Raw genomic sequence first — 26144 nt, 5'->3', positions numbered from 1 at the left:
ATTCGACGCTGTGGGTGTGAGAAAGCGACCGGGGTCTCGTGATTAGAGCCAGGTGGATGTGCGCGAGGGCAGGGTTCCTTTCAGTCTCTTCCCCCCACCGCCCCATCCCCTGGGAGGTGAGTCAGTCCGGGAAGAATCTGGTGAGTTCATCCCTTCTGTCCCCACAGCAAGCGCCCCACCCTGGGCTAGCGCCTCGTGCCAGGGGCCAGGAGCCAAACTGACCCACAGGAACAGCTGGTGGCTCTCTGTTCACGAGCCTCGGGTCCAGCCAGCACGGAGAACGCGGCCGGTGGCGCTGAGCTCGCTCACCGAGGCTGCCTTCTCGCCCAAACCTCAGGCTTGGGAACAGTGCCCTGGCTTCCTGGAACTCTGTACGAGCTCATTAGCTATGCCGTCTGTCGCCTCGCCACAAGCCTGCTCACGGTGTCAGCAAAAAGCTCGCTTGATCCATCCTAGCCCAAGGACCCAGGACTCATCGCCAATGCTCGGGGCGCAGCCCCGGAGCGGAAGGATGCTAAGGAAGAGGGTACTTCAGAGCATGTGCAGAGAGTAGACATGGTTGGCACAACAGAGATGAGGTTGGCAGGGTTGCTTGCCCGGCTCTGACTTAGCACCTTTCCTTTGAGTATTTAAGGGTGTGGAAATCGATTCGAATCAATTCAACTCGAATCCGGGTGATCTGAGGGACTCGGATTTGAATCGTATCACCCCTTAAAAGGGCAATTTGATTGAAGTACAGGAACATCCAGGGAAGTAAAGTTGGGGACCACAGACACAGCGTGATCAAGGAACATTATGCCCTTTGGACATTCAGGCAGGGGGTGATGGGAGTTGTATTCCAACAACATTGGGGCCAAATGTTGGGAATCACTGCGGTAATGTGATCAAGGAAGAGAACCTTGTTGAGAACATGCAGATAAGGGGGTGGGGCTATGCAGATAAGAGCAGGTTTGATTCTCAGTGGCTGGGGTCACCAAGTGCTGGTTTCATTCCCAGAATCCCTTGCCATAGGTAAGTCTCTCTCTGCCCATCACAGTGATGAGCATTGAGCATGCCCAATGTCTGTAGGGCAGTGGTTCATAAAATTGGCTCCTCAGATGTTGCTGGACTACAACTCCCATCATCCACCACCATCATGGCAGTGGATGATGGGAGTTGTAGTCCAAAATGATCTGGGAAGAACCCAGGTTTGGGAAGTGTAGCAGCCAGGGATGGAATGAGCCGGTCTAGCTCTCCTCCCCTTCCGACAGCACCTCAAAGAGCCCAGAGGATCCGACCACTAGACCCTGCTGCTCACCTCACCCTGTTGATGGAGCTTGGGTCGGCGCTGCGCTCCCAGCATCTTTCAACCTGGGCCTCTTTCCTGTCCTCTCAGGGACACGATGCTCTCAAGGCTGGGAGAGGGCAGGACAGGCCGGATCTAGTCTCCCATGGGATGTGGTCCCCACGGCGGTTGTGGGGCACGGGGGCACGGCGCTCAAAGGCTACTGCGGAAGTGGGGGCGGAGGTGCGAGCCCCACAGCTGTGTCCCTGTGACTGGAATGGAGGCAGAAGGAGACGGGGAGGAGACGGGAAGGAAAGAGACACCCCCCCTCCCAACCCAGTGTCTGCAGGGAAATAGGACGCAGGGGTACAGCAAAAGACGATGCTTCAGCGGAATCTCCTTCTCCTCCTGGCCTGAGTAGTCTGTGCACCACAAACTCCAAGCGGGTCAGATCCGACCCAGACTGGCAGCGGCTTCTCCAGGGTTGCGGGCAGGAGTGTCTCTCTCAGCCCTATCTGGAGATGCTGCCAGGGAGGGAACTTGGAACCTTCTGCATGCCGAGCAGATAGCCTTCCACAATCCGACAGACATGGGGACAGAGGAAGCTGCCTTCTACTGAGTCAGACCATCGGTCCATCTAGCTCAGGATTGTCTACCCAGACTGGCAGCGGCTCTTCTGAGGTTACAGGCAGGAGTCTTCCCCAGCCTTATCTGGAGATGCCAGGGCAGGAACTGGGAACCTTCTGCATGCAAGCATCCAGGTGCCCTTCCCTGAGGGGAATCTCTTGCAGTGCTCACACTTGTAATCTCCCATTCCAATGCAAACCAGGGCAGACCCTGCTTAGCAAAGGGGACAAGTCATGCGTGAGCAGCTCCAATCCATCCCAAAGAGCTGCTGTGATGGCGAAGGCATTTTGCCACCCTGCTGGAGCCCCAAGATTCTGCCGCCTAAGGCGTCTGCCTCACCTGGCCTCACGAAAGGGCTGCCTCTCAGGGAAAACCGCTTCTCCGGAGACAATGATGATATCTTCTGGTGCTTAATCGGTAGACTCCTTCCGTCTCTCCCGTATTCAACTCCAGGATAGCCTTATCGCCACCGAGCCACCGCCATTCCAAACCCCAAACCGGGTCCTCAGCTGTCGCTGGACTACAACTCCCATCACCCACTGCCGTTGTGGCAGAGGGCGATGGGAGTTGTAGTCCAAAATCATCTGAGGACCCGAGCTTAATAAGAAAAAGGAAACCGTGTTTCTACTCCATGGGGACCTGGCCCACTTTCCGTTGGTTCGGCTCGCTGCTGCCTCCCTTCCTTTGGCTGCTGGCTCGGGGAAGCTCCCCGTGACAAAGTTGCTGAGGACTCCTGGACCGGTGCCCGCGAGAGCTTGGCCAGGGATTCTTCCACTGTCCCTGGCCTGTCTGGCAGAGTCAGCATCCTCAAGGCTTGTTTGCTTGTTCTTCCAGATGCTGCTGCTGCTGCTGCTCCTCTCGCCAGCCGGCTGTTTCCCGGCCAAGGAAGCAAAGATCTGGGCAAAAGAGTTCTCTGGGCAAAGAGTTATCTGCAGGCCCTCTCTGGGATCGTTCCCCACAGGCTGCAGCACAATGGCCTTTCTTTACCCGGGTACCCGGGACAATCTCTGGTTTCTGGGCAGTGGTCCCCGGTGAATTACTGTCCCCGTTTCCGCTTCTTGGACAGAGCCGGCCTGCTCAATAGGTGAGGTAGGCAGCGGTCCAGGACGCCAAGCAGGCAGGGGTGCAGATGGCCTAGGGTCAGCCTGCCCCCTTCGCCCACATGAATTGTCTCCTTTACTAAGCAGGGACCACCCCCCCGCCCCAGATCCTCAAGCATTACCCATGGACCCGCCCCCCCCCTGCTCTGTCATCCACTAACAGAGCAAAGAGGCACCTTTTAAACGTGGTGATTCTCTTGATTTAGCAGGGGGAGAGCAACTGGCCCTATCCGCCCCCAGCACAGCACCCCTCCAGTGACTGTGGCTGGTGTCTGTTTTATATTTTATATTTATTTATTTTAGATTGTGAGCCTTTTGGGGACAGGGAGCCATGTTTTATACACACACACACACACACACACACACACACACTTTATGCCCCTGCTAACTTGGCAAAGAGGCACCTTTTAATGTGGTGATTCTCTTTATTTAGCAGGGGGAGAGTAACTGGCCCTCTCCACCCCCAGCACAGTATCCCTCCAGTGACTATTGCTGGTGTATGTCTATGTTTCTTTTTAGATTGTGAGCCCTTTGGGGACAGGAAGCCATCTTATTCATTCATTCATTCATTCATTCATTCATTCATTCTCTATGTAAAACGCTCTGGGAACTTATGTTGAAAAGTGGTGTATAAATATTCATTGTATTGTAGTATATCAGTCTCTCGACAACAGTATCAACAGGACGGTATTATTAAAATTCAAGAAAAATAAAGTAGTTGATGTTGTCAAACAGTCTGGGGGAGCTACCTTGAATTACATGTTTAATTTTCCACAGATCACTTGGACCTCTCCTAGCAGTGGAATAACCCAGGGTAGGTCATGAGCAGAGCATGATGGGAATATCCTTCCCATACTTTGAATCCTCCACATCCGAAGGCCAGGGGGATTCTGAATCTGGACACGGAGGTTGTCCTTCACATCCACAGGACTAGTACTCTTACAGTCCTGACCGCCACTGCTATCGTGTAGTAGTAAGAAAAGAGAGTGCCTCTGAGCACGTGCTTAGTGCTCTCCCCCACAGAGCAGAGTAGTCTCAACTATCGTCAAGACACATCAGAAATCCGGGAAGAGGGCAAAGAGTATGAACGGAGAGTTGGTCTTGTGGTTGCAAGCATGAATTGTCCCCCTGGCTAAGCCGGGTCTGCCCTGGTTTTCATTTGAATGGGTGGCTACATGTGAGTCCTTAGGGGATGGGGCCACTCTGGGAAGAGCACCTGCCTGCTTGCATGCAGAAGGTTCCAGGTTCCCTCCCTGGCAACATCTCCAGATCGGGCTGAGAGAGACTCCTGCCTGCAACCTTGGAGAAGCTGCTGCCAGTCTGGGTAGACAATCCTGAGTGAGATGGACCAAAGGTCTGACTCAGTAGAAAGCAGCTCCCTATCTTCCTAAGCTGTTCCTGACCCCACAGTGATCCTGTTTCAGGGCGGATGTGTGACCTTCATTTCCAGCTGGCTCATGGGGTCAGGAGCAGCTTCTGACCTCAAAATTCAGGTGTCAAGTGGTCGTAGGCGGCAGGAGCATGTGGTGCCACTGGAGTGGGGCATGGTGGAGGCAGATGGGGGGCCTGTAATGGCACCAACAGTGCCCCCCCCAGAGCCCCCACTGACCTGGATTTCTCAACCACAGTGGCGTACAATAGCTCCATCCCACATGAAGTGCTGGATGTTGGACACCATGAAGGACAGCACACAGCAGAAAAGGGGCGGAATGATCTGATGTGGCCCGATCCGAGAAAAGCACCTGTGCAAGCCCAGTACGAAACGGGAGTTGGAGAAGGGCTGGAAATAAACCGGAGCGGCAGGAAACCGAATGGGTGTCCCTTCTCACTAAAACCAAACAGGTGCTTTTCGCTCCTTGCAACCCTTGTTTATTTCCCTGGGACTTAAATAAGAGCATCAGAACAGCCCTGCTGGATCAGGCCCAAGAATGCCCATCTAGTCCAGCATCCTGTTTCCCACAGTGGCCCACCAGATGCCTCTGAGAAGCCCACAGGCGTGAGTTGAGGGCAGGCCCTCTCTCCTGCTGTGACTCCCCTGCAACTGGGACTCAGAGGATTCTTGCCTCTGAGGCTGGAGGTGGCCCACAGCCCTCCGACTAGTAGCCATTGATAGACCTGTCCTCCATGAACTTATCTAAACCCCTCTTAAAGCCATCCAGGTGGTTGGCTATCACCACATCTTGTGGCAGAGAATTCCACAAGTGGATTATGCATTGTGTGAAAAAGTATTTCCATTTGCTGGTTCTAAATTTCCTGGCCACCAATTTCATGGAGTGACCCCTGGTTCTAGTGTGATGGGAGAGGGAGAAGAATTTCTCTCGATCCACTTTCTCCACTCCATGCATGTTTTGATAGACCTCTCTCATGTCTCCCCGCAGTCGTCTTTTTTCTAAACTAAATAGCCCCAGGTGTTGTAGCCTTGCCTCCTAAGAAAGGTGCTCCAGGCCCCTGATCATCGTGGTTGCCCTCTTCTGCACCTTCTGCGGTTCTGGATTGCCCTTCTTAAGATACGGTGGCCAGAACTGCACATAGTACTCCAAATGATTCTTTCTTTCTTTCTTTCTTTCTTTCTTTCTTTCTTTCTTTCTTTCTTTCTTACAATGTAGTCACACCATAGATTTATATGGCCATTATAATATTAGCATTTTTATTTCCAGCTCTCCCCCACCACGCCCCACTTCATGATCTCAGGCATCATTATGATCGCTTAGACAGGCAGACATGTTTTGGGCAGGTGCTGCCCCCTACTGGTGGGACTGCAGAACCTCAACGTAACTTGGCTGGTTTTTAACCGTGGGGATTTGTGGGGGCAGGAATTTGGGCTTTGTACATTTGAGCTTCTCCAGGCAGTAGATTCCTTCTCCTCTGCTCTGTGGTTTCCACCAACGCCATCCTAAGCAAGCCGGAAAGACCTGGATGATTATGTAACTTATAGACATCATATAAATGTCTACCCAGACCTCTGAGTCTTCTTGTCCGCCTTCTCCCTTGGAAACACTTTGCGGTCCAACCAATGTGAGTGAAAGTGGTTCCGTCAGATCGGTGAGAAGTAGGGATTTTATTTTTGGGGAGCCTGCAGGCTTGGGAGAGAGTCCCCACACCCATGGTCCTTAGTATCCCTTCACCCTGTTTGAAAAAGCTTTCCTGATACCAGCAGCCACCATGTCAGTTCCTGGCCTGCTCAAAACTATTTGCATGGCCAGCAACTCACATACTTTACACTCTGGAAACGGAGAAAGGCTGCTGTGCTTAGCAAGCAGCAAAAAGGTGTTGTTTAAAAAAAAATGCATACATGTATACAGAAAGAAGCAAAACTCAGCACGGCCCCACTATCTGAAAACACAAGTGACAGTAATAGGCATTGGAGAAGTAGAATTGAATTGAAATTCTCAAGCGATAGAGAAGGGGAAAAAGCAGGGGCCAAGGGGGAGAAAGCCAACTGGGTTGGAACTAATATGAGAGAGAGAGAGAGAAAGAAAGAAAGACAGAGAGAGAGAGAGAGAAAGAGAGAGAGAGAGAGAGAGAGAGAGAGAGAGAGAGAGAGAGAGAGAGAACCTGAAGCAGAGAGAGAGAAAAAGAAACAGACCAGAAAAAGAAAGAAAGGACATAACAGAAAGCAAAGTGAAGAAGCAAAAGCCTTCAGTTCGGCAGCCAGATCTGGAATGTGTCAAAGCCAAGCCGTTTGAATGAAAAGCCAGCAAAATCCACGCACTGGAAAGTGAAGTCTTTTTCCAACCCCTGATACCTAAAGGAAGGCGCCCAGACTTGAAACTCAACCCAGGAGCAGCAGGAAAGAAATGATCTATTCATCTTTGGAAATGTTCTTCAAGGCTGGCTTGGGTGAAAGGGTCAATCTTGTCCCTTGCTGTCATGAGGCCTACTGGGGCTTCACAGCATAGAAGACGCCCCAGCATTGGTCCCCATCCGCACAGCGCTGGAGTTTCTCCCGCCATCCGGAGGCCATGGACTCAAACTCGTCCTCGGAGAACTCCTGGGTGGGGAGGGGGAGAGAAAAGAGAGTTACCGATGCGTTCCCCACATTAGAGAGAGGGAGGGGGAAAGGAAGAAGAGGGAGAAGGAAAAGAAGAGGAGGAATATGATAAATAAAGAAGAAGCAGAGAAGGAGGAGGAAGAAGAGGAGGAGGAAGAATAAGAGGAGGAAGAGGAGGAAGGGATGATGAAGAAGAGTAGAAGGAGGAAGGAGGAGGAAGAATAAGAGTAGGGGGAGGAGGAAGAGGAGGAGGAGGTGGAGGAGGAAGGGAACAAGAAGAAGAGGAGGAGGAAGAGGAGGAGAAAGGGAAGAAGAGGAGGAGGAAGAAGAGGAGGAAGGGACGATGAAGAAGAGTAGAAGGAGGAAGGAGGAGGAAGAATAAGAGTAGGGGGAGGAGGAAGGGAACAAGAGGAAGAGGAGGAGGAAGGGAAGGAGGAGGAAGAAGAAGAGGAGGAAGAAGAATAAGAGTAGTAGGAGGAAGCTGAGGAGGAGGAAGGGAAGAAGAAGAGGAAGAGGAAGAGGAGGAAAAAGAGAAGAGGGAAGAGGAATAAAAGTAGGAAGAGGAGGAGGAAGGGAAGAAGAAGAGGAGGAGGAGGAAGAGGAGGAGGTGGAAGAGGAAGAAGAGAAGTAAGAAGAAGCCAAAGAAGTAGAAGAGTAGGAGTAGGAAAAGGAGAAAAGGAGGAGGGAGGAGGAGGCAGAGGTGTAGGGGGAGTAGGGGAAGGAGGAGGGAGGAGGAGGAGGGAGAGAAGGAGTAGGGGTAGGAGATGGGGAGGAGGAAGAGAGAAGGAGGAAGGGGAAAAGGAGGAGGGGGAGAATAAGAAGGAGAAGTCAGCGGAGGAAGCAGCAGCAGCACTATGTATGAGCCAGGGGCGCCCCTTTCATGACGCAAGGTGAGACGGTTGCCTCAGGCAGCAGATTACGGAGGACCCAGCAGGGTGGCAAATCAATCTCTTTGGCACGGATCTGACTCCACAAGCTTTGCAAGGAGTGCCCTCCTCCCACACTGCTTGCAAAGCTAGTGAGAAGCCCGAGGAGAGAAAAAGAATATGCTGGCAAGCATCCCTCTTCCCCACTTCCAAGGTTTGCAAGGTTCTGAAAGGCGACTGGGCTCCACCAGCGGGACAGAGCCAGGGGCATTTGGGCCTCACCTCAGATGCTGCCATTCCTAGGGTCGCCCTGGCGTGACCCCACAGTGAGGAGGAAACGAGGAGAAATCCTGCGGGCCCCCTCTTCCTTTACCCAACCACTGGGAAAGAACGTCTCCTCATAGCAAAGAGCCAATCCTGGGGATTTGGGGGTGGCCTAGAGAGGGCTGTGTCCTGTTCCTTTCCTTCTGGTCTACTCTGCGGAGGCAAGGCAGCCGAGGGAGCGTGGCAGCCGAGTTGCCTAGCAACGGCATGGCCTAGCAGCAGCAACCCAAGTTCTCTCCCACCCCGGCCCAGCAAGAGAGCTTCTGTCATACCCCCCGTCCCACCCGAGTGGCAACCTGAGGGGTTGGACTGCTCTGCATTTATGTCTTGTGGTCCACGTCATGCACTTACCCCCTGCTAACGGAGCAAAGAACTCCCTTTAAAAGTGACCCTTCTCTTATATTTTGTAGTGGGTAGGGATGTGCATGGATGGTTCATTCTGAACCGGTTCGCTTCGGAGGTTCAATCGCAGACCGAACCGGGGGGGCGATTTGGTCTGTGATTGAACCGAACCGGGCCCGGTTCGGGCGAATTGGTTTGGAACGGTAAGGGGTGGCGAGAGAGGGGAAAAGCTCCTGATCCGGCCTGCCTGCCAGCGCTGTCACTCTGCTCCACTCACCCTCCCTGGCAGCCCCCTCCTTTACCAAGCTGCCGGCTCGGCGGTGGCTCGGTCCTGGCCTCCACGCATGCGCAGAGATCATCTTTGTGACCTCTGTGCATGCACGGAGGCCATTTGCGTCACCACAAATGGTTTTTATTATTAGCTTCTGGCATGGAGAGATGCCACACTAGGAGGGAGAGGGGCAGATTGGGGCCGACTAAAAATTGGACGACCCGATCCGATCTGCTGGCCCACCTGGACAAAGCGTTCCCAATTTTGCTCCAGCTCCTGGAGTTCTTGGGTCAGCGCTGACAGCATCCTCTCTGTACGGTCCAAGGCCTGGACCTGGGTGAATCCAGCTTCCTTCAGCACCTGTGGATAGACAACTCATAGAATCATAGAATATCAGAGCGTGAAGGGACCTTGGAGGTCTTCTAATCCACCCCACTGCTCAGAGCCTCTATGCGGAAACCTCCAGCATGTGGCAGGCTGTTCCGCTGTCAAACAGTTCTTAGTGGTAGGGAATCCTAAAATCTAGCCTGAATCTACTTCCTTGCCATTTCAGTTCACTGGTTCTTGTCTTTTCTTCAGGGGCAACATAGAATGACTCCGCATGGAGGATGTCATTCCTTCTTCTGTACACCAGTCCTTCAGATACTTCTGTATTTATTTTATTTTTTATTTATTTTACATTTCTATCCCACTTGTCCTCCGAGGAGCCCAGAGCGGTGTACACGGTTACGTTTCTCCTCACAACGACCTTGTGAAGGACATTAGGTGGAGAGATACCGAACGTGACTGGCCCAGAGTTACCCAGTACGGTTCATGGCTGAGCGGGGATTTATTTATATTTATGTATTTGTTTGCTGTATATACCGCTTTTCATTAAAATCACCTCAAAGCAGCCTACAATATAATTGAAACCGTGCATGATTAAAATACAAAAGTACAGATGCTATAAATATAAAATCATAGCTCAAAAATTAAAAAAAATAAAAGCCCATAAAAACGATAAGGCATAAAAACAAAAAGTAGCGGCAATAAAAACAATACTTTTGTGTAAAAGCCTGGGTGGAAAACCACATCTTTACTTGTTTCTCGAGGAGCGGCAGCTGGCCGGGAGAGCATTCCAAAGCCTGGGGGCAAGGACTGAGAAGGCCTCATCCTGCGTGCTTGACAACCGATTTGAACTCAGGTCTCCCCGGTCCTAGTCCAGCACTCTCACCACTGCACCACACTGCCTCTCATCTTGAAGATGGCTATTGTTTTCCCCCTCAGTCTTCTCCAGCTCTTTCAACTATTTATCACAGGACTTGTTTTCCAAAACCCGGACTAGGGATGTGCACGAACCTGTTTGGAGGCCCTTTTACGGGCTCCGAACAGGTTCAAACAGCCGGCAGTTTGGCCGGTTCGAAGGCGGAGGGGGGAGGACACCTTTAAGGGTGGGGGTGGGTGCAGTATTTTTGGGGGTGGGTGCAGTATTTTTCCCACTGGCGCTCTCTTAAAAACTGGTTCAGCAGGGCGAAAAGAAAAGTAAGTGAAATGGTATTTTTTATTGCTGCAGTTTAGGTTTGGGTGTAGGGGTATGTAAGCTTCCAGGAGGCGCAGAACACTTCTTCAGGCCTGATGAAGATTTCTGTGAAATTGCAAAGCTTGCCTTTTCTCACAACAACATATGGGTTGAGCAGATCAATGGAGGAACGGACATGCTTTCTGCCCTGAGAAGGCTTTTTGACTGCTGGGAGTTTACCTAGGCTAGGCTGAGCTACTTGAAAGAGAGGATTCTGATTTTCAGATAACACAGGGAAAGGATCGATATCATGTGAGAGGATAAAAGGAGGGAAACAAAGAAGGCTTTGTCCACAAAGTATGGCAACAGCGAATGGTCTTCTCACAATTTATCACTTTGGTTCCAAGGGCCCCGTGAAGGTATTATATACATATCACTATGGAGGAGTCTAGTTTTTAAAATGTATGGATTTGGAAAACAGAAATCAGCTCCTGCCTCTGTTGTAATGAATTTCTAATTTGTAAAAAAATATGTTTTTAATGTCAAATTATGCCCCCTATCCCATACCTGGCCATATTCCTGGGGTGTGAGCAGGCTGTACCCTCTCTGTCGAACATACTCGGTAAAGGCTTTTGACCACGGACGGGGGCCACAGCAGTAGTCGGAGACGAGAAGCTGCCCGCCTGGTTTCAGCCACACCTAGGAAGAGACACAGATCTAAGTCCCAGCTCGGTGCAAGGTTATGCATGCCATTTGGCCCTGAGTGATGGTTCTTTTGGTTAAACGGGGCAAGGGATCAGGACCATGATTGCAACGGAGGTAGACCTTAAACCTTTTCCTCCCACCTTGGCTTGGTTGTTGGACTACAACTCCCATCATCCCCTGCCACAGCTTGTTGTTGAATTACAACTCCCATCACCCCCTCCACAGTAGGTTGTTGAACTACAGCTCCCATCATCTCCTGTCACAACTTGTGGAACCACAACTCCCATCACCCCCACCACGAATTGTGTGAGGGGATGATGGGAGTTGTAGTTCAACAACAGCTGGACAGCCAAGCTTTCCTCCTTATGGACTAGTCCATAAACCAGACCCACAGATTATAAAAGAATCTAAAACCCCTTTTAGGGTTTTGTTTTTGTTTTTTTAAAAAAGAAGTATTTTAAACAGGGTGTAATTGGGTTTCCTATTTCCGTCCATTCTAGTCCTGTCTGCTGTCAGGCCGTGAACCAGCTCCTCAATTTTTCATCACTGGTGCCATCTCAGAGGATGAATGCTCATATGAATACAAATATGACGCATATTGATACCCAAAGCAGTTTAGATCGATATAAATAAATAGATAAAATAGCTCCCTGTCCCCAAAGGGCTCACAATTTAAAAAAGAAACATAAGATTGACACCACCAGCAGCCACTAGAGGGATGCTGTGCTCGGGATGGAGAGGGCCAGCTGCTCTCCCCCTGCTCAGTGTAAGAGAATGACCACTTTAATACGGTGCCTCTTTGCTCAGTTAGCAGGGGACCTTGTAGTGATTTTTGGCCCTCTCTAAACCCGCCCCCCCCAATCCCCAAGATGGGAAACTGATAGTATTGATGCACCCACTGCTGTGTTGTAACCCCATCTTTATCCCTAACCCCCATTGGTTAGGGGAACATTGCTGCCATTTCTGCACAGAGGAAAAGGCAAGGGTCAGGGCTACTCATCTTTGACCCTCCTGCAGATGTTGGCCTACAATTCCCATAATCCCTGGCTATTGGCCACTGTGGCTGGGGATTATGGGAATTGTAGCCCCCAAACAGCTGGGGGGCCAAAGTTGAGCAGGCCTGGGTTAGGACTCCCCAACCGGTGCTACTCCAGAAGTTGCTAAACTACAACTCCCATCACCCCTAGCTACAATTAATTGTGGCTGGAGATGGTGGGAGTTGTAGTTCAGCAACCTCCGGAGGACCACTAGTTGGGAAGCCCTGGGTCAAGGTCACAATGAAGAAACAGCCGTACTCTCTCCATGGAGTACTCTGTGGAGGACATCCCTGCCAAACGTAATTTTCATCCCTCTGACAACATAGGTAAAATTTCATAGTGGTTTTTGTGTTTTGAAAACATTTAAAAGCATAAGACCATTGCAAATGCGGTCACTAGGGATCTGCATGCAATTCACACAAATCGATTCGAATCCGAATTCAAATAGATTCGAATTCGAAACCATTGAACAGAGCAGGCATTTGTTCGAATCGATTCAAATTTGGCCACGACCGAATCGAATCTGGTCAAATTCGACCAAATTCAATCCGACTTTGGCCGAATTTGAATCGATTCAAAAAAATCTCGAATCGATTTGTGCAAACTTTGTGCACATCCCTATTGGCCGCCGCAGGCCCCAAGGTCAGGGCAATAAAAGCATGAGAACACATGGAAAGCTAAAAGTCGTGCAATGCATCCTCCTCTTTTCCATCTCTAGGGGTCCAAGACTTGTCCACGATCACAATGAGCATCCGTCCCCTGAGACGGTACCAAACACCCCGACTGGTTGATGGACCACAGTTGTGCCTTGACCTGCATCATGGTTTCCATGATGGTGGGTGGGTAGTGACCCAAGTGGGCCAAAATCGGGGCTATGCACAGTGATCTGTTGGAATGATGGGGGTGGAGACAGAATGGGGCACCCACCAGAACCCTCCCGAAGAGGGTGCTCTTGTCTGCCACGTGCAAGATGGTGTCCCGGCTGTAGACGACGTCAAAGGAGCCCTCTGGGAACATCCTTCGGGTGGCGTCGCCGACTTCAAATTGCACCTGGAAATAGGGCCATATTGGTGCCGGCACTGCAGAGCCTTTTCCCCTCCCACTGAAGAAGTACTTCTACAGGAACGCTGTCGCCATGCATGAGAACTGAATGAAGCCACTGTCTACTGAGTCAGACCCTTGGTCTATCTCACTCAGAACTTCCTGTACTGACTGGCAGCAGCTCACCAGGGTTCTGGACAGAAAAGAAACGGGGATGCCCGTTTAGATTTTATTTCACCCTTGTTGAAGTCTTTTCCTGGCCTTTCAGATGACTTTTATCTTGATTTATTACTGTCTAAATTTGGTAGTATGAGTACTAATTCTGTGGCCAAGTTTTGTTACATGGCATGCAAGCAATGTCCCTCGCATTATAATCGCCAACATCAACTCCGAAACGCAAAAAAGGAAGAACACAGGGCGGCAACAGCGAAATGCAAACCACCGCCTGGCCTCTTTCCCACACACTTCCCCCCCAAACTTGTTCTTGAATTGTTACTGCTTTGGGCACCCATCATGATGGAGAAGCAGTGCCTAATCCACTCACCCAGGAGTTCTCAAGCTGCCGTTGGACTACAACTCCCATCACCCACCCACCACAATGGATGATGGGAGTTGTAGTCCGACACCATTTGGGGGCCAAAGCTTGAGAATCCTTGCACTATTTGAATCCTTTTTCTCTCTCCTCCACCCTCCACTGGTGGCTACCAGGGATCCAGCCTCCTTCTGAGCTCTCTCCAAAGCCAATTCGACCATGTTGTGGGAAAGGTCGATGCCCAAGACCTGGACGCCAGACTCCTGGAGAGGAAATAAAAAGCCGTCTTAGGACCAGTTGGTGGCTCAGATGTGGCAGCTGTAACATGGGGCTTGGGATGAATCAGTAGGGGTGTCCCGAGGTAGGTTTCTTTCTGGGGTAGTGGACACCCCTGCTGCTGAGATATTGTCTGGAACAGGGATTCCTAGATGTTGTTGACTACAACTCCCATAATTCTCAGCATCAAAGGCTTCCGGGTGAGATATGAATCTCATATGAATCTACCAGGGCCCTCCGATTATCATCTCAGGCCCTGCTCATGAACCCGCCACTAACAGAGATCTGGTTGGCAGGGACTAGAGACAGGGCCTTTTTGGTTATGGCCCCCTCGGCTTTGGAACGCCCTCCCTGAAGAGCTCCGCCATGCTCTCTCCCTCAGTGTGTTTTTTTTAAAAAATCTTAAAACACACCTTTTAAAGGAGGCTTTTAAATATCATTATTCTTTTGCTATATCTGGTAGGTTCTTTCGCTTCTTTAGCTTTTTACAATTTTCAGTTTTAATTTGAACCTAATAATTGTTTTTAATCTGACTTTCTTAAAAAAATATTTTTATTACTTGTATCTGTGTCTATCTTATTGTTGTAAGCTGCCCAGAGCAGTATTGAACTGGAGGGACGGGGTATAAATATTTTAAACAAACAAACAAACAAACAAACATGACTGGGGAAGGATGGAATGGAACTCTCCCTTCTTGTGTTCTGACATGCTGCCTCTGTTAAACCTGCGGAACTTCTGCCTGTTTGGCAACTGGTAAAAGCTCAGAGCCCTATCCGAAAACAAGGAGAAGGGGCTTAAGCTAGAAGGGTGGGCTACCCTTTCCCCGTCTTCCCAGAGCTCTTCTCAGGAATACCTTGGCCATGTAGAAATCGCTTCCTCCGAGACCGCAGCCGATATCCAGCACTTGTTGACCGGCTTGCAAAGACAGCATGGACACCAGCTCCTGTGGGGGGATTGGGGATGGTTAGGGGGCAGCATTGCCTCTAACAGGGATTCCCAGACGTTGTGGACTACAACTCCCATAATCCCCAAGCAAAAGCCATTGCAGCTGGGGATTCTGGGAGTTGTAGCCCACAACGTCTGGGAATCCCGGTTAGAGGGAACACTGTTAGGGGTTCCTCAGACCCAGCCATGGGTGGGGGTCTCCTACGGTATCGACCTCCAGTGGCCCCCCCCCCCGAAAGCAGGACTGGCCTGACCACTGAATCAAGCTGGACCAGGGATTTCCCCACTGCCGAACCCCCAAATCTTGTTGGACTACAACTCCCATCATCCCACACCACGATTTATTTATTGCATTTCTTTTTATTTATTTAACATATTTTTATACTGCCCAGAATGCATGTCTCTGATCCCAGCAGTGCCAAGGTTGGGATCCCCTAAACTAGAGAATGATATGAGCTCCAGAAGTCCACAGGTGCCTCTTTCTTGGACGGAGAAGAGCTGCCTGCACTTTTGGAAAGATCCATTTTTTTCAAGATGTTAAATGGGGATTCAGTTGGGGTTACTGATGGGCCCCCGGAATCAGGGTGCTGCATTTATTATTATAAATAGACCCTGCTTAGCAAAGGGGACAATTCATGCTTGCTACCACAAAGTTAGCTCTCAGGCCACAAGACCCAACAGGAGTCTGGTGTGGAAAATGTCTTTAGCTGCTACCTACTTTTCCTGTAGCTTAGGGGTGATTACACCTATTTTGTGGAAAGAATATCCAAGTACACAACGGGATGATGTGGAGAGGAGAGCTGGTCTTGTGGCAGCAAGCATGACTTGTCCCCTTAGCTAAGCAGGGTCCACCCTGGTTGCATATGAATGGGAGACCTGATGTGTGAGCACTGCAAGATATTCCCCTCAGGGGATGAAGTCGCTCTGGGAAGAGCATAAGGTTTCAAGTTCCCTCCTTGGCAGCATCTCCAAGATCGAGCTGAGAGAGATTCCTGCCTGCAACCTTGGAGAAGCCGCTGCGAGTCTGTGAAGACAATACTGAGCTAGATAGACCAATGGTCTGACTCAGTATATGGCAGTTTCCTATGTTTCCTATGTTGGCAGTGAACAGCGGCAACAACAATAATCATGATCATTTCTTTAGGTAGGAACTTCAGGTCCTTTTTTTCTTGGAAGATCAACCTGTTGTTAGTCAAGTTCCAGAAGTCTTGAATACCAGTAAATTGTTTTGTAGGACCTATCTCTAGATTTAAAAGCCTCAGGTTGCCAATCCCGTGGGATGGGGCACATCTCGCGAGAGTTGTCCAGATGAGAGAGAAGGCATGGAGAAGGGCTGAGTGGCAGACGGAGGGGCAGATGATGATGACGAGGAGGAGGAGAGGGAGGAGGTCTGGTAGCAACCAAGGTCACAGGCAGGAGTCTCTCTCAGCCCTATCTTGGAGATGCTGCTAGGGAGGGAACCTTCTGCTCTTCCCAGAGTGGCTCTATCCCCTGAGGGGAATCTCTTCCAGTGCTCACACATCAAGTCTCCCATTCAGATGCAACCAGGGCAGTCCCTACTCAGCAAAGGGTCTTGCTATCACAAGACCAGCTCTCTCTCCAGTTAGTCACTGTTGTTAAACGGTCGGCGTTTGTGCCGACCAGCACACGCCGGTCACCTTGGTGGTCTCCAGGCCTCCGGTGCTGACGAATCCCGGCCCAAAGACCCATTCGTAGCGCTGGATGCTGCGGGCGGCGTACTGCTCGCTGTCGAGGAACTGCTGGAAGGTGTCGTATCCCCGCGTGGCCTCGTGGTTTCGGGAGACTTTCTGGAGGAGCCAGCAGACCTGATTGCGGTTCTGCTTCCTCTGTGAGGTGGAAGAGGACGGGAAGGGCAGGCTGTGGGCAGGCCTCTGTCTGAGCATATTGAGGATCTCCACAATCTGGGGAAGTGCAAGGGCAGACCTAGATCCCCCACAGCTTTGCAAACAGATGGGCCCGCAGCAGGGGCTGGGAGCAGAGCAATTCCTTCTTTCTGCAAAGTAAGGGGCCAGAAGACACAGGGGGCAGCCAAGACATTTTTCTGCCTGAGGTGAATGACAAGATGATCAGGGGCGTATCTAGGGTAGGGCAGGCAGGGCACATGCCCTGGGCGCCACTTGAAGGGGGTGCCATTTCTTAAAATTAATTATTTTTTTTTTAAGCCTGCGAAAAACAAAATGGCCACCGCACATGCTCAAATGGCCTCTGTGAGGCCCTAGGCCATACCAGGCCTCACAGAGGCCATTTGAGCATGCGTGGTGGCCATTTTGTTTTCAGCTGCCATTTTTTTTAAAAAATATATATTTTAAAAAATGGCCACCGCACATGCTCAAATGGTCCCTGTGAGGCCCAGCAGGGGGGAGGGGGAACCTTTAAAGACCCCCCCATGGCCTTTAGGAAGCCCCCTGAATGGGCTACAGGTAATTTTTTTAAAACAACAACAATATAATATAAGTCACTGTACACATATTCAGATATGTGATTTGTATGTGACCTTCAGACTTGTATCTTTCAGCTGATATTATGGTAAAGTTATCTGAAAGATGGATGTCAGATGTTTGGACAGGGGGCGCAATTTCAATGCTTGCCCTAGGTGCTATTTTCCCTAGATACGCCTCTGAAGATGATGCCCCCACTGCACATGGGGGGCTCAGCATTCTCGTAGGAACATAGGGTAAAGTGTGCCGTGTCGGGTCAGTGTCGACTCCTGGCGACCACAGAGCCCTGCGGTTGTCTTTGGTAGTAAGGACTTCAAAAGGGGTGATTTTTTCAAAGAATGTTTGAAGTTGGCATGTCTTTGGGGCAGCTTCAAGGCAAAAAGGGGGTTTCGGGGGCAGAAGGGTGGGTCAGGTGGTAGTGCCCCAATGGGTGCCTACTACCATCCAGATTTCAAATAAATTGGTGAAAGGGGTGATCTTTTAAAGAATTTCTGAATTCTGCACGTCTTAAAGCTTTCCCCATGGGGCACTGGGTTTTGTTGTTCCTGAGGTGTTCTGAGAGTAGATTCCCTGGTAGCAAATGAGCCCCGAATCTGCCCCAAAATCATGCCAACTTCAAAAATTCTTTTAAAATTACCCCTTTGCCCAACTTCTTTGAAATTTGGGTGGTAGCTTCCACTCATTGGGTGCTACCACTCTTCCCACTCATTCGGCCCTGGGACCCTTTTCTTTGATCTGAATCAGTTTGGATTCAGATTTGGAAAATTCAGGGATAAATCATATCTGGGGTGATTCAGGGGGGTCAGATTCACTCCCCCCCCAAAAAAAATCTGGGGTGTTTCGATACATGTAAAAATCAAAAGAAAAAAATTGATTTATGCACACCCTTAGTAAAATGCACTCCTGGCCACTGCCTCAGCCTGGGTTAGTTCAGTGCTGACGGGAAGGCACTCTGCACATGCCTCTGATCACACCCTCTTTATTCCACAGCACTAAAATTGAAGACAGGAAGGAAAGAGATTCTTACCTTTATGTAAGTTTGCACAGATCGGGACATTACTAAATCAAATCCATAGAGCTCATCTCCAAAGATTTTGTGGGCTGAAGTGAGGAGGCGGTTGTACTCCGCAGGTGTTCGGTAAAGCGTGGGGTTGAAAGCTCTTGGGCTGTCTCCTAGGGAAAGAATAAGTCGATATGGTTGTGGGGGGCATGTGTTGGGGGCTTGAAGCTCTGCTAAGGATTTGCTGTGCATAGGAACATAGGAACACAGGAAGCTGCCATATGCTGAGTCAGACCATTGGTAAATCTAATTCAGTATTGTCTTCACAGACTGGCAGCAGCTTCTCCAAGGTTGTAGGCAGGAGTTTCTCTCAGCCCTGTCTTGGAGATGCTGCCAGTGAAGGAACTTGGGACCTAAATGCTCTTGCCAGAGCAGCTCCATCCCCTAAGGGGAATATCTTACAGTGCTCACACATCAAGTCTCCCATTCATATGCAACCAGGGTGGACCCTGCTTAGCTAAGGGAACAAGCCATGCTTGCTACCACAAGACCAGCTCTCCTCTCAACAGCCCGGGGCAAAACTGGTCTTCATGATTGCATTGCGCTTGTGTTGGTGAAGCACCCAATCCTGATTGGCAGAGCTGCTGTGAAGACAGGGAATGTTCAGTTGCTATGGAAATGGAATCAGTGGTGGTCCAGCCTCTTTCATCTAGTGCATGTCATTCTGCCTTTCCGGGAGGCCCTGTTTTCTTCTCTTTTAAAAATAACTTTTCTTTCTTTACTTTACTTTATAAACTGTAAACATGAGATTTCACATCTAAGAAGGAAGAAAGAGCGAGAAAAAAAGAATCCCAAACATGGGGAGGTCACCTTCACTGAAGACAGAAGAGGCAAAATGTTTTTTTTAAAAAAAATAATAAAAAAATTAAATCACAGAGATGTAGACAAGTATTTTGCATGAAGTTCATTGCCAGGAAAAAAAGAGAAAATAATGTCACTTAGGCCACATTCACATGTAACGCAGAACCGTGGTTCCAATGGGCCCACGGTTCCACGGCCCCCTTCTCCTGCCCTCCTGTCTGCATTCGGACGTACTGGAGAGTGTCCTTTCTGCAGTCAGCAAGACCGCAGAGAGGCAAGGGAACTGGCTGTGCAGGATTCCTTCTTGCTTGAAGGACAGTTCACACAACCAACCAGGAAGGGAGAGAAGGAGGAGCTCCCTCCCTCAACTCCATTCTTGCCAAATGCAGTCTCCAGTGCTGCATTCGGAGGGGACGGAGGCTCTCTGGACCCTTGGTCGGGAGCATCACAACTCACTACAAACCGAGGGCTCAAATTGGAGACTCGTCAGAGCAACCTCAGGACATGCTTTGGATGGGAGCGGAGTTGGCTGGGTTCGGACGCAACGGGAAGAGAACCATGGGTCTCTGCAACTTCCGTCCCAAGTGTTGTGTTCAGGATTTGACATTTTGGGGCACAATTCAAATATTTGGGCCAGAGCGTGTTCCAGCACAGTTTGCCATGCATCAGGGAAGGGTCCTTCTTCCTCACCAGCAAGTCCTCAGCTCACCACGTTCTGGGTCCTACTGATCTCCTGCCTTGCCCCCCTCACCTCACTGGGTACCAACCTGATTGGTGGAAACAGGACTCCCGGAAGAAAAGGTGCCCCCCTGGTCGGAGCCAGCTAAGCATCCTCTGGGCCACGTTGCGGAGTTCATCATCCGAGAGGTACATGAAAAGCCAGTTGGAGAAGATGAGGTCAAAGCTGCCAGAGAAGAGGAGGAAACCATCAAGGGATGCCAGTAAGGAGAGGAGAGCTGGTCTTGTGGTAGCTAACATGTCTTGTCTCCTTTGCTAAGCAGGGTCTGCCCTGGTTTGCATTTGAATGGGAGACCACGTGTGTGAGCATTGTAAGATATTCCCCTTAGGGGATGGAGCCTCTTTCAGAAGAGCATCTTGGTTCCAAGTTCCCTTCCTGGCAGCATCTCCAAGACAGGTCTGAGAGAGACGCCTGCCTGCAACCTTATAGAAGCTGCTGCCAGCCTGGGTAGACAATACTGAGCTAGATGGACCAAGGGTCTGACTCAGGATATGGCAGCTTCCCATGTTTCTAAGTTCCTAAAGCTCCCAGAGTTCAAATGTCGGACATAAAAGAAGCTGCCTTTTACTGAGTTAAGATGCTTGGACCACTTAGCTCGGGATTGTCCACAGCAGTAGAGTTTCAGATGAGTCCTTTCCAGCCTTACGAGGGACTGAATCTGATGATGCCTTACATATGCCAAGCAGATTGTCTATGACTGAGCTACAATCATTTCCTGGAGGTTAAACAGGAAGCTGCCTTTTACCGAGTCAGACTCTTGGTCCCTCTAGCTCAGTAGTGTCTACACTGACTGGCAGCAGCTCTCCAAGGTTTTAGGAAGGAGTCTTTTCCCACCTTACCTGGAGATGCTGCCAGGGATTGAACCCAGGACCTTCTGCATTCATAGCAGATGCTCTGCCTCTGAACTGAAAGGTGCACTCTGTGTGTGCTCAGAGGCACTCTGTGTGTGCTCAGAGGCCCTTTCATCTTCATCATTGCTGAGCTGTAGCCTTTGAGAAAAGAAAGCTTTGGTCCTCCTCAGCCAGCCAACCATTCTGGCTCCCCCCACCTCTCCTCACCTCTGGCTCGGCAGCTGAAGGCCAGTGACATCGGCCTGTAGGAAGACTATGTTTGGATGGTGCCCGTTCTCTTGCCGGTTCTGCATCAGGAAGCTCTCCATGAAATCCACGGCTGTGACGTGGCGTGCCAGGCCTGCGAGGAGTCCAGTGAACCGGCTGAAAGAAAAGTGGGGAGTGAGGGAGGTCTCAAGCCTCAGGCCCCAGAAGTGCAGTTAGAGGGCTGGACCAGGGAGACCCGAGTTCGAATCCCCCTTCAGCCATGAGACTTGTTGGGTGACTCTGGGCCAGTCACTTCTCTCTCAGCATAACCTACTTCACAGGGTTGTTGTGAGGAGTAACTTAAGGATGTAGTACACCACTCTGGGCTCCTTGGAGGAAGAGCGGAATATAAAATGTAATAATAATAATAATAATAATAATAATAATAATAACAACAACAACAACAACAACAACAACAACAACAACAACCTGAACAGGACAATTGAAGGTGAAAGGCTGGCAGGAGCAAAGATCCTAGCAGTTGGATCTTCCTAGGTTATTGGACTATGACTCCCATCACCCCTTGCCAAAAGACATGGTGGCAGGGGATGATGGGAGTTGTAGTCCAACACCTGCTGACTCAAGGCTGGGGACTGGGGGAAAGGAAGTGGACTCCCTCGTATATGTGAAGGACTTCTCATGTGGTCCCTGAGCATGTGCAGAATGCTGAGTAAGCACAAACCACTGCAGCCAACTTAAATTAGAGCGGAGCTCCACTGCTCATTTTGGAAATGAAAGTTGGATTAACGTGGCTGAGGCAGGGCACAGGGGTTCGCCTCCATTTCCAGAAGGGCCATGTCGGGTAGAAGGTCAGGAAAAGTGGGCTCGGAATGAACACACAGCTGGAGCCTATGGAAATGAGCCTCCTTGAATGGGTAGTATTCAGCAGTCAGGTTGCCCTAGGTGGTTCTGCCCCACACTTGCCCCTTGACTCACCCTATTCCAGCTCCCAGCTCCAAGACCTCCTGCCTTTCCAGGGAGGGCAAGAGGGCCAGGATCTCCGGTGTGTCCTCCCGCGTGAGCTGCAACGCACCCGAGTCCAGCATCATTTCCTGCAGCGAGGAGTCCCGCGAATGTTCCTGCCAGAACTGGTGCATCACGAGGCGGGAGGCGGAGTCTAGCTCTGGGAGAGGGGATGAGGAAACTGTGCCTTCTAGGCATGGAGAAGCAGCAGCAGAAGAGGCCTGATGAACTGGCAAAAAAAAAATTGGGGGGGTAAAATCTGAGCCAAACTCTGAGTTGGAGGCTTTTCACAGGCCTTGAGGCCCATAACCAGCCACCACCTCCCATCTGACCAAATTCTATATTACAATAACAACAAATATTTCTATATGGCAGCAGTGATAGAGGAAGATGCTGAAAGGCATCATCTCATACTGTGCGGGAGATGGCAATGGTCAACCCTTCCTGTATTCTACTAAAGTCAACCACAGAGCTCTGCGGTCGCCAGGAGTCGACACCGACTCAATGGCACAACTTTTCAACAAATGTTCCAAGTGGTTTACATAGAAAAACAATAAAATGGAATGGAACAAAACAAGACGAGACAAGATGAGACGAAACGAAACGAAACAAAACAAAAAACAAAACAAAACAAAACAAAACAAAACACAAAACAAAACAAAACAAAACAAAACAAAACAATTATTGTTGGGAAGTGGTATATAAATATTCATCACATTTGTATTCGTAAACAATGGCTCCCTGTCCCCAAAGAACTCACAATTTAAAAAGAAACATAAGATAGATACTGGCAACAGTCACTGGAGGGATGCTGTGCTGGGGATGGATAGGGCCAGTTGCTCCCCGCTTGCTAAATACAAGAAAAGCACCACTTTTAAAAAGGTGCCTTTTTACCCAGTTAACAGGGGATAAGGATATCTGGATATGATCCCACAGCTCACCAGCACCTCTGCTTTGTTGATATCCTGACCCTGAGGATGCTTTCCCCCCTAATATCCCTTGGCCCTCTGAATCCCCCTCCCCCTGCCCTGACAGAGTTCTTGTGTCTCTACCAGCTGCAGGACAAGCAGGAATTCAATGGGTGCAACATTCACTTGGTAGCAAGAGGTGGATGGGCACTTCACCTGTTGAAGGTCTGCCTGCCTGGCAGCAGCTATTAAAGGTGCACGTTTTGAGCAAGGAGAGGGCAGCTTGATCCATGGTTAACACTACGGGAGAGGGGGAGATCCTGGGACCCAAGTGAATCAAGCCCGAGATGTGGCCTTTGATATCAGAGTTGGAGGAGGAGGAGGAGGAGGAGGAGGAGAAGAATCCATTGCAAATTCTTTCAATTTTAGTTTTTCTTTCAATTCTAAAACCCTCCTTTCTTGTGGGAGGATTGATGGGGTTGGTTGTAAAACCTGTTGTTATATTAAGGAATTCTTGTTCTCTCTCCCTCCCCCCCATCTCTATCTCCCCTCTCTCCCTCTCTCTCCCTCTTCCCCCTCTCTATCTCTATCTCCCCTCTCTCCCTCTCTCCCTTTCTCTTCTCCCTCTCTTCTCTCTCTCTCCCTCCCTCCCCCTCTCTCACCCCCTCTTCTCCCTCCCTGTTCTCCATCTCTCTCTCTCTTTCTCTCCTCTCTCTTCTCTCTCCCACCTCTCTCTCAATCTCTCTCAATCTCTCTCCCCCTCTCTTCTCTCTCTCTCCCTCACTCCCCCTCTCTCATCCCTCTTCTCCCTCCCTCCCTCCCTCTCTTTCTCTCCCTCTCTCTTATCTCTCTCTCCCCCTCTCCCTCCCTCCCTCCCTCTCAATCTCTCCCCCCTCTCTTCTCTCTCCCTCCCTCCCCCTCTCTCACTCCTCTTCTCCCTCCCTCCCTCCCTCTCTTTCTCTCCTCTCTCTTTTCTCTCCCACCTCTCTCTCAATCTCTCTCCCCCTCTCCCTTTCTCTCTTTCTCTCCCTCTCTCTTATCTCTCTCTCCCCCTCTCCCTCCCTCCCTCTCAATCTCTCTCCCCCCTCTCAATCTCAATCCCCCTCCCTCCCTCATTCCTGTCCTACCCCCCCTCCAAGTAATTTCCCCTGGAGACCCCCAAACCCTTATTTTGCCCAGATCAACAGTTGCTGACCACCCCCCCTCCTTATTGACACCCCAGAAATCTGCCCACCCCCAAGATCCCCACTCACTCTGCTCCATGTGGGTCAGCGTGCTCCTTCGGAATGCTCCCTGACCCCGGAGTTCGGATTAATCATTAATTGACAACTGTCCTGCTAATAGGGCGGGTTAGCAACAGATCAGCAGTTCCCCCCGTCTGACCAGCCTCCCATCCACTTCAGGGGGGGAGAGGTGTGTTTCCCCATGGATTAATTAATCCAGAATAAGGACTCCCAGGGGGATCACTGTCTTAGTCCGCTGCCGTAAAGAAATACGACTTTTGACCCCTTGCAAAGACTGAGAGAGAAACATGGAAGGCTTGAATATACTTTTTGAATAAAGTTCTGAAGACTGAAACCAATTTTCTGTTTTCCCCTCTCTCTGATTTCCTCCCTCCTTGGGGAAAAACAGTGGGAGTATTGCCTTCAGACCCTGCTGGTGATCTCCATAGATAGATAGATAGATGGATAGATAGATTGATTTTATTTCAACCATTGACCAGTAAAAGCGTACAGTTACATAGACTCAGAATGAATTTTACAATATAACAAAACTCAGCCATTCTGCAAATAATCTCCTTATTGGTGTTTGCTAATAAGAAATTTAAATAAAAGTCATCAGGACATCCAGGGCAGGGAGGTTTTCCAATAGAGGGGAAATCAATCTTAAACGAATATCCTTATAGAAAACACAATATAGAATAACATGTGTAGTGGTTACTTTGGCCCCAGTGCCACATGGACACAGTCGGGAGGAAGGTGATCTCCTTGAAGGCATCTGAGCGGCCACCATGATTTATACTGCCCAGACTCAATTAATAGCTCTGGGCAGTTTACAACTAATAAGAGTATCAACTTAAATAAACAACGGAAGCATTACAAAAGGTTGTAGTACAAGTTGAAGGGAAGGATTTTAAGATGGTGAGGCTGTTCTCATGCACAGCCAAGCAAGACATTTTTAATAATAATTCTTTCTTTCTTTCTTTCTTTCTTTCTTTCTTTCTTTCTTTCTTTCTTTCTTTCTTTCTTTCTTTCTTTCTTTCTTTCTTTCTTTCTTTCTTTCTAATCCAAGCCTGATCTTGGCTGCTCATAAGAACTGTCAAGATGGTGTCCAATGTTCTCTCTATTCCCCCCCCCATCTTTGTGCAGAATGAGTTTTGTTCTGGGCCGGTTTGAATCCGATTCAATCCTTCCGATTGAATCCGATTGAATCCTTCCCGATTCAATCTGAGTGGGATCTAAAATTAACCGAGTGGATATCAAAAAACGCATGAGCGCATGCACACATGCACGCCTTAGAGGGAACAGCGAAAGTGCCCGATCCCGGAGGTACTTCCACGGCAAACTCACCGGTGGAGCCAGCATCCGAAACGAGCTTAAGGGAGCGAGCACTCCCCAAACCCCATTTCCTTGATTGTCTGCGGTGCCAGCTGCTTTTAGCCAGCAGTACCAGGATCCCACAATGCACTACACACTCGCACGGTGCATTGTGGGATTTCTGGGGGCCAAGGCGACACAGCCTGGCCCCTGACCTGCCACACTGCCTGGGGCCGCAGAGGATCATCTGGGCATGTGGGGTGTGAGCCCAGCAAGGATGGATAGGTCATCTGCAGGGCAGGTAAGTTTGTGCAGCCTTCCTTGCTGCCCAGCCGTCTCATTGATCACGAGAAAAGGCTCTGTAAGTATGAAAAGTCCAAAGTCCAGAGGCCACATCATATTATTCACTGGTTTTTGCTCTGGTTTTAAATGTCACTGCTGGTTGTTTTTAGTTTGCACCTTGGGTGTTTTTTTTTCTTTTTTCTTTTGTATGTGTTGTGAACCACTCCTATAATACTTATTGAAAGAGACTCTAAATAAATAAGGCATATAGGGAACTCATTGCTACAAGATGGAGAGGTGAGTCTCACGATCGGTGAGACCCACCTTCAGAGGGTCTGCGGGGAGAGCGGGCTTAGCCCACTCTCCCCACAGATGATCCCCAGATAGCCCAGGGCAGCCGGATCGACTGCCGGATCTACTGCCGGATCGACTGCCGGATCGACTGCCCACACGATTGCTGGCTCTGTCTTGGAGACGGC

General features: G+C 49.9%; 1 protein-coding gene across 1 annotated transcript; it reads right to left on the bottom strand.

Annotated features, from left to right (window-relative positions):
• Positions 1–5609: 5609 nt before the first annotated feature.
• On the bottom strand, positions 5610–22128 carry LOC128337138 (uncharacterized). Its single transcript, XM_053277772.1, has 11 exons — positions 21912–22128; positions 20937–21092; positions 19907–20043; positions 18306–18451; positions 16478–16666; positions 14728–14817; positions 13772–13861; positions 12953–13075; positions 10851–10982; positions 9029–9145; positions 5610–6982 (listed from the first exon to the last, which is right to left on the bottom strand). The coding sequence occupies exons 1-11, from the start codon at positions 22070–22072 to the stop codon at positions 6869–6871; spliced, it is 1455 nt and encodes a 484-aa protein (XP_053133747.1). The 5' UTR covers positions 22073–22128; the 3' UTR covers positions 5610–6868.
• Between the last annotated feature and the right edge of the window lie 4016 nt (positions 22129–26144).

The sequence above is a fragment of the Hemicordylus capensis genome, chromosome 14 (genome assembly GCF_027244095.1).
Source record: "Hemicordylus capensis ecotype Gifberg chromosome 14, rHemCap1.1.pri, whole genome shotgun sequence".
Lineage (NCBI taxonomy): Eukaryota > Metazoa > Chordata > Lepidosauria > Squamata > Cordylidae > Hemicordylus > Hemicordylus capensis.
The sequence above is the reverse complement of the archived record's forward strand: the minus strand, read 5'-3'. Positions and strand labels throughout refer to the sequence as shown.

What these genes read in the sequence shown, in the direction of transcription:
- LOC128337138 (XM_053277772.1), bottom strand. Translation starts at nt 22,072, where the DNA reads ATGCACCAGTTCTGGCAGGAACATTCGCGGGACTCCTCGCTGCAGGAA. An exon ending in GAGGCCTGGAGACCACCAAG is followed by an intron (nt 14,818 to 16,477) that starts GTGACCGGCGTG and finishes ATCCCCCCACAG; the next exon opens with GAGCTGGTGTCCATGCTGTC. An exon ending in CACCCCAGGAATATGGCCAG is followed by an intron (nt 9,146 to 10,850) that starts GTATGGGATAGG and finishes GTCTATCCACAG; the next exon opens with GTGCTGAAGGAAGCTGGATT.